This window comes from Fulmarus glacialis, unplaced genomic scaffold (assembly GCF_000690835.1).
Source record: "Fulmarus glacialis isolate BGI_N327 unplaced genomic scaffold, ASM69083v1 scaffold16407, whole genome shotgun sequence".
NCBI classification, from domain to species: Eukaryota; Metazoa; Chordata; class Aves; order Procellariiformes; family Procellariidae; genus Fulmarus; species Fulmarus glacialis.
In genome coordinates, this window is record NW_009222760.1 from 23,781 (window position 1) to 32,006 (window position 8,226).

General features: G+C 37.5%; 1 protein-coding gene across 1 annotated transcript in view; it reads left to right on the forward strand.

Annotated features, from left to right (window-relative positions):
* Positions 1-7,366, forward strand: part of LOC104079511 (serine/threonine-protein kinase DCLK2-like) — a gene marked incomplete at its 5' end in the record, with an annotated part of 30,963 nt that extends 23,597 nt beyond the window's left edge. Inside the window, 4 exons of the mRNA XM_009581572.1 lie at positions 1,752-1,898; positions 4,146-4,279; positions 5,603-5,680; positions 7,246-7,366. Of these exons, the coding sequence (XP_009579867.1) occupies positions 1,752-1,898; positions 4,146-4,279; positions 5,603-5,680; positions 7,246-7,366 (480 nt within the window). The remainder of the gene's footprint in view (positions 1-1,751; positions 1,899-4,145; positions 4,280-5,602; positions 5,681-7,245) is intronic.
* Positions 7,367-8,226: the final 860 nt, after the last annotated feature.

Genomic DNA, 8,226 nt, shown 5'->3' on the forward strand with positions numbered 1-8,226 from the left:
TCTTCATTCTCCCAGTCCCTGCCTTTGCCTTCTGTGGTTTGGGCGGTGAGTCTTGAGCACTCGCTGGTGAAGACCGAGGAAGAAAAGTCATTGAGTACCTCAGCCTTCTCCATATCCTGGGTAACCAGGTCTCCCGTTTCATTCCGGAGAGGGCCCACATTTTCCCTAGTCTTCCTTTTATGCCCGACGTACCTATAGAAGCTTTTCTTGTTGCCCTTGACATCCCTGGCCAGATTTAATTCTATCAGGGCTTTAGCTTTCCTAACCTGATCCCTTCTGCTCGGACAATGTCTCTGTATTCCTCCCAGGCTACCTGTCCTTGCTTCCACCCTCTGTGGGCTTCCTTTTAGTGTTTGAGTTTGTCCAGGAGCTCCTTGTTCATCCATGCAGGCCTCCTGGTGTTTCTGCCCGTTTATGGTCCAGCAAAATTAAAACTCAAAAAAATCTCACCTGTTTTGCTTATATCAAACATTCACTCACGTTATTTCCAATTCACCAGAAAATAGATGCTGCTTTCATACATGTACAGAGAAAACAAAAATCTTCATTTTGCTGTCACCTTGTGAACCAAATACACAAGTTGCATCAAGTTTTTGTCACACAGTCTCTTGTCTGCGTTCTGTACATACACAGCAACACTGCACATCAGCTTGATCAGCATGTCGGATACAAATAATTATATCATCACTTTTTATTTCTGTCTGAAACATTGTTAGATTCAAGAGTCCCCTCTAGAATGGTTGCCAGCCTGGGAAACCTCTAAAGAAAGTCTGTAGTTATTGAATTCCTAATTTCTGTAGCCTACGCATTTCTCTTCCTTTCTAGAAGTTATTTTTATATAGTAGAGACTTTTTTGGTTTTAAGACAGTATTTTTTTTATATATTTTAATACACCATCATCTTGGCCTGTATTTCCTGAATTCCTGCTTCTCTTCCACGTGTGCTGAAATGCTTGGAATGCCACCCACAGCTCAGATAGATCACTCCTACAGATGTATCCAGGGTAACCAGCATAGAGACACCCACATAAAATTTGTTGCAATGACTGGAAATGCTGTATTAGTAACTCACTTATATGTTGTTATGTAGTCCAAGAGGAATAGGGCATCCATAATCAGAGACTGCACAACTGGCACGTTCAGAAATCACCTGCAGGTTCTGCACTTTGGTGTATCATAGAATCATAGAGTCATTTAGGTTGGAAAAGATCATGCTTATGTTGTTTGTCCTCTTCAGCTATATTTGTTTGGTATTTCTGCAATATCGACGGAAATTCCAGTTTGCAGTTCATTACAATTGCTGAATATTTCTTACATTATGCTTTTTATTATTGGGCTAATTTGTATTATTTTAGGCTTTACTCAAAATCAGGGCTGTTTTTTGCTATGTAAAGGTATTATATTGATAACATGAAGAAAAGGGAAACTGTATGCCTGTACCTGTAGGTAATATAAATGAGTGATCAAAGGTAGGAAGATCAATAGAATGAAATCAAGACAAAGAAGAGCTGTGATTTGCCCAAAGTCAGACACCAGAAGCCTGGAGTACAGTTGAGAATTTAATGTAGATGAGCCAAGTCCCAGTCTAGTATCTTGGTGACAAGATCATCTTTCTGCAAAATAATTTTTTTACTGTTTAACTGGTATTTGAGCACGCCTTTTGTAAAGGAAGATTTTACACGGCTTTTTTATGAAATATCATCATCTTAATTATTTTTCATGTAGTGATCTATTATCTTTCCATTACGTTAGGGGGGAGATCTATTCGATGCTATCACTTCTTCTACAAAATATACAGAGCGAGATGGGAGTGCAATGGTCTATAATCTAGCCAGTGCACTGAAATACCTTCATGGTCTCAACATTGTGCACAGAGACATCAAGCCAGAAAATCTCCTGGTATGTCCCATTTATTGTCTAATATTTTCTCTCACTTTGTTCTCATTAATGCAAATGCTTTTATATAAATGTCAAGGAGCTGAGCAGAGAACAGCAGGCATATTAATTTTGAATAAGTATGTATGAAATAAATCTTCTGTCATGAGATAGCAATCACCATAACCCAAATGTGTTGTGCTCAAAGCTGTTCTTAGACCTATCTTTATTTACATTTTGATTGGCTGCCATTTGGATAAGCAGGAGTATTGTCTCACAAAACAATGAATTTTAAAGCTATGTCGATGAATTATTTATTCTAGTTTGCAGTTGGGAAAAAAGGTGGGCTGAGGGCCATTTCTTTGAATGATCATATGGTTATCTCAAGTAATTTTTTTTTTCTTTTTCTTTCACTGTCATAGTAGGAACATCTTTCTGATGATTTACCAGTATTCTAGCCATGAATTAACTCTGTACATACATTTATTTTGTCCTAGGGGACTGAGTACTTTTGTTTTCAGCAAAGACATAAAATAACTGTGTTGACAAGAATTACCCTGAAGTCTGTTTTGGGAACTGCTTAGACTACAGTTCGCAGAATGGGAACAGCGTGCTATCTTGCTTATACAAAGACATTATACTTACGTATTACATATTGGGTATTAGATATTATGTGTCGTGCACTGAACAAACAGGGCCATAATCTCCCCTGCTTGAGCCACTGTCATCAGGAATGCTAGTAGCTTTCATCAACACTTGGTGGGCATTTCTTAAAGCCTTCTGTGGTGTTTGTCAATCCTGTTCAGTGAGGTTGCATCTAGAGTAGAAGTCATGGCTTATCCCAGATCGGATTTTGAACTATTACAAGGATAGGGCTATAACCTGAAAATATTTTCCATTAATAGTCAATTCTTTCCCAACTAATTCAACTGACAGTGTTTAGCAATTTAAATAAGCCCTGAAATAAATTAGATTGTTTAGCAAAAGGAAGGGGGGGGCCCTTCTCCTGGAAAATGTAGTCACAGCAACATGGCACTTAAGAGAAAGAAAATGAAGGTGGAGGTCTCACTTATTGTCAGTGCATCTTCAAACACAGCCAGTCCAAAGAAATTTTAAGCTCTCATTAGTGATTGAATCAGTTATAAATAGGCACAAATGTCCTTTCTGCCTAGAAAGCCTAAAGAGATTACTTAACAGATGCAAATCTTATTCACTGTGATTGACAGTGGCAGAATGTGGCAAAATGTTAAGATAACATACTGGTATTGAATGTAAATGCAAATAATTCCCATCAATTGCTACCTATAATTGCAAGTAGTTAGTTCTTTTGCACAGCTGTCTGAATTACATTCTCTTTACTAGTCATGCATTTAAAAATACAAACTCTAAGAGTAATAGCAGATATGAAGGTGTTATATCAAGGAGAACAAGTGTTACCATTAATGATATGAATTACACAGGGGAATGAAGGAAGGTATTGCTGCCTTAGCAGTATTCAGCCATTCTGGAGATTCTGGTGTCCTACATTCTAGAAACTAGATTCCATTGAAATCATGTTAACATAAACATTTTACTTTAAGAACAAAACCAAGATTAATTTATTAGGGATGTTTCCTTTGCTGTTGGTCTGGTTTGATTTACTCTTGCTATCACTGTCATATAATACTTTTCTTTCTATTAAAATTTAGTTTCTTTCATCAACAAAATGACTCAGAACAAAATGTGCTACTTTCTTTACAGGGCTTTTGGTAAGATGCACTTGGGTCTGCACAGAAACCTAAACACTTCTCAGCTTTCTCACTCCTGTACTGAACTTGCCTAGACTAAGTTTAGGGAAGACATTTGCCTATGAAATATTCAGTATGCTAACTGACAAGATTTATGCTAAGTTAGTGAGAGATGTTAAACAAATCTGATTATAGCTGTCAATCCCATTTTAAACTCTAGGTCTCAAACGAATGGAAGTAGAGTATTATATTTTTCTTAATATATTTAAAACTTCTCAGCATTCTAGGATTGAGTTTTCTTTTCATTCTAGTTGCTTGAGGCTGTATCATGATCTGATCTACATAGCTGGCAGACAGCTCCATTGAACGCTAGCTCCAGCTGCACCATGGTAATCAATGGTCGTACCATTTTTCAAAAAAGGGCTGTGGAGGTTACCTCTTTTTCCTGTCTTCTCGGTGTGATGATTATTATTTTCCAAACAAATTAAAGGATTTAAATAATGCAGATGTTCTCCTCATTCTGTTTTTATTTTGCTGATTCTAGGTATGTGAATATCCAGATGGAACCAAGTCTTTGAAGCTAGGAGACTTTGGACTGGCGACTGTGGTTGAAGGACCTTTATATACTGTCTGTGGTACACCCACATATGTGGCTCCAGAAATTATTGCAGAGACAGGGTGAGGATGACTGACTAAGATACAGGTTTTGTAACCAGTTATTTTTGGCAGGTAGTTCCTAATTGTTCTAAGAACTAGAATGCTCTAATAGGATGGGCCTCCATCTTTTTGTAACCAAACCACCTATGAGAAAACAGGCATCATTCAGTTCCTCGAAAAGGCCAGTTTCCTCGCTCACCCTGCTCCCAGAATTCACCATTGCCTCCTTACCATCTCCCTTGGACTAGCGCTGGTGCAGTGGAGTTTATTGGTTTGTGCTCCCTGCCTCACCTCACCATTCAGAGCCCATTGGACCAGCCATCACAGCTGCTTGGGGAAAAAAAGACAAGCAAAACACAGTGTTCATGTTAGAAACAGAATCATTTATATTGGAAAAGGCTCCAGAGGTCACCTAGTCTAAACCTGTTCTTGGAGCAGGTCTAATTAGATCATGTTGATTCAGGTGACCTTGTTTGGGTGACACATGCCATTTGGTAACTGTTGGTTTAATTAAACAACCTCATTTTTCTGTATTTAAAGATGGTTGCATAAATACAAAATAATTTTGTAAAATGGTAGAATTTCACAAGTCGTCTTTCCTTTTAGACCTATTAGACCTCTGTTCCATCCTAGCTGACTCTTGCCCTAGCTGTGACCATTCTGAATTTGGTCTTCCTAATGGAGGAAGGTTTGTTGTTTGTATTGTTTCAAGCATTGTTCAGTGCATTTGTCATATCGAGAAGTATTTCACAGCTGCCGTGAGCTCAAATGTCAAAGGGCACTTCATCTGCATGTTTTAGATTTTTGACAAACTGAATCTACTGGATAGAAGAGAATAGGAAAAAAGACCTCTTTTTGACCTCTAGTGTTTTAGTTTCTGTGCTTTAAAAGAAAAGTGCAGTTCTTTTTCCCTGTGTTATTCATTCAAGAGACTGGAGAATTGGTATCTTTCTTGTTGCTTAGCAACACATGATAATCTTAGAGATAGTTACCCCAATATGGGGACTGAGAAAGCACATCCTTGTCGTTTATCATGAGTGATTTTGGATTGGGAAACCTTGATACTGAATTGAATCTGAGTATATTCAGAAGACCCTGGAGAGCCTTGAGGCTTATGGGAAGGAAAAAAAAAAAAAAAAATCAATGAAAAATGATGTTACTATGGTTTCCTAAAGAGTGTGAAGGATGCTAAGTAAAATGATGCTTACGTACAAAATGCATATCCACATCATCGGCAAGTAACTTAGAACAGATTCTCAATATATATTCATGTAAATGTAATCAATTGTTTGATTGGAATGACTTTTTTAAACCAGCACAAGTAACACAGTCTTGTTTTCTCAGATATGGCTTAAAGGTGGATATTTGGGCTGCAGGTGTGATCACATACATACTGTTATGTGGATTTCCACCTTTTCGCAGGTGAGTCTGCATGTCAGAGAGAAAAACAGTAAAGAACCAAGTTTTTTCTGAGCAAATCTTTCACCTATCTCACTGAAGAAGGCATCCTGGGGAAAAAAATGGATTGGATTGACACATTTTCTTTACCTTTTTGTTCTTTTTTTAAATTGTTTTCACTTGTCCCTCTTGTCAGGTTTTGGGATCAATTTTATTTACTTATTTTTCTAAGGGAGCAACTGGTTTAGTGCTGTGTGGAGGGATATGGTGGTATGAGGGCATAGTTTCTTCTCCTTTTGTCTGCTATGTGTGTCCCAGCTCAATGAACGTGTATACTTTGCCCTCTAGTGTTTCTGTTTGGACATAGCAGATTACTGGTTTGTAGTGTTGAGGGTGAAGGTTATTGGTAAACTGAGATGAGGGGAAGAATTTGCTTATGTTGCATTTTTAACCTTGTTAATCTTTTTGATAAGTGTCATATGAGCGATGGAGTTTGCAAACATGAATCTTGCTACTCAATGTCACAATACGTATGAGTTCTACTAAAAATCAAATGGATATGCTTTATGCCTCAGAAATTTTTTTGCCAGGGAATGAGAAGGAATTAGCACATTTTAATAGGAATTCTCCTTTTAACTTATAAGAAGTTATTTGTGTACAGTCTGTTTGTCCATTTTTACAGCAAAATACTTAGTTTTTAACTAAAAGTCACCAGACTGGATATTTTGCAAAGAATACAATATAAACAATTGTCAATGGAAAAATTATCATTTAGTTTAGGTATTTGGGTTTTGCATGTGGTTAGTTCATGTTTAAAACTGAAAACATGTTTTGAAAGATATACAAACAAATGGCAATTGCTTTGAATAGAGTTTGGGGGTTGGGCATGGAGAATGTCCATACCATGCTATTAGAATCAGATCTTAACCAAGGTTAATAAATATTTATTGCAAAACCAACCCAAGAGGTAAATTGTTCATTACAGAAATAGGTTGGGTGGCTGTTCACAGTGGCTAGGGCCAACAAACAGAGGTTAAAAACCAAAAAAGCCACTGCCATTGATCCCTGAATATTCATGATACCATGTTTTTGATATGAAATTTCTTATCCTTTCAATATCAGTAGCCTGCCAATACTCAGTAAACTAAATGTATCATGTGTTTTCCATATCTCCTCTTTGGATTTTGAAAATTCTCCTGTTGTGATGATAGTTTAACAGAAGAGGCTCATTTCACTACACTTCTTCCCCCTGTTGTATGCTTTCTGTAGCAGGTCCTTTAGAACTTGCCAGGCTGGCAAGTGACTTACTTATTTTTTAATCACCTTTCCTTTTCCTGTATGTTAGCTATGCAGTCTCTATTCCAGTGGAAGTCCTTTCACCTCAATATACTAGTTTTTCTGTTCTCATCACTCCTGACAGCGTAACTATGGCAAACACCTCAGAAGTGCTGCCACTGTATAAGCTTGCAAATTGTGCATTTATAGTAGTTGATATAACATCATTTCTGTTCCATCCCCAAATCAAGTTAAAAATTCGCACAACAAATTGACTTCTTTCTCATGATCTTTTTCATTATGCTATTCTACAGTGAAAACAACCTTCAGGAAGACCTCTTTGATCAGATACTTGTTGGGAAGCTGGAATTTCCTTCTCCCTACTGGGATAACATCACTGATTCAGCAAAGGTACTGATACGTTTTCCAACCTGAAATAGTGTTTCTGACAAGCCACTGAAAAGACTGTGCTGTGTTGGAAAGGCAGAATAGAAGATTCAGAACAGACTCTTACCCACTCTTCCAGCTGCTGTGCCTTATTAGTTAGTTAGCTTAACAGTGCTTGATGAAAGCTCAGGTTTTCCAGGCCATCGTTATTGTCTGAGTGAGTAACTGTAGCAGAATGCCAATTGCATTCCGTGAACATCACATGCTATTCAGTTTAATTAATGATGGACTATTAAAACAGGTCAGTGCTTCAGCTGTAAAATAAGAGTGTCTCTGAATTTTTCCCTCCTATCACTCTTTTAAAAAACAAAAAGTATTGCTTCAGTGTGGACTGAATGCAATTGACATAATTTGTCCTATTTTACTTGAGCCAGTTATTAGAACTTTTCAAGAGGTGCAGCCAGCTTGATTTGCCATTCCTTAATAGTTCTTGTGTTATCATTGCCATTTGTGTTTAAAATGATTGTGTCTGTAGGATAAGGGATCCAACTTTTAAGCTCCACTTCTCAAGCTAGTTCAGTAACATGCTCTGAATGCTATCTGAGGACACTAATTAGCAAGTGGAGATTATTTGTTATCCAGCCAATGAGAAGTTGTATTTTTTCTGCATTTCCCAAAGGCTGTTTATCCATTTGCCAACATTTCCCAAGCTCCATCTCACTCTTCCAGACGTGCATTCTGAACAAACAAGGCCCTCGATCTTTGTACGAAAGGTGACCTTTCACTTCAGACTTACACGGACTAAATAGGAACTAAACAGGCCTAAATAGAGGGAAACCTCTCAGGTATGTTATTATAGAATAGAATCATTTACTAGGCAAGGAGAGTTTAGAATCATAGAATCATTT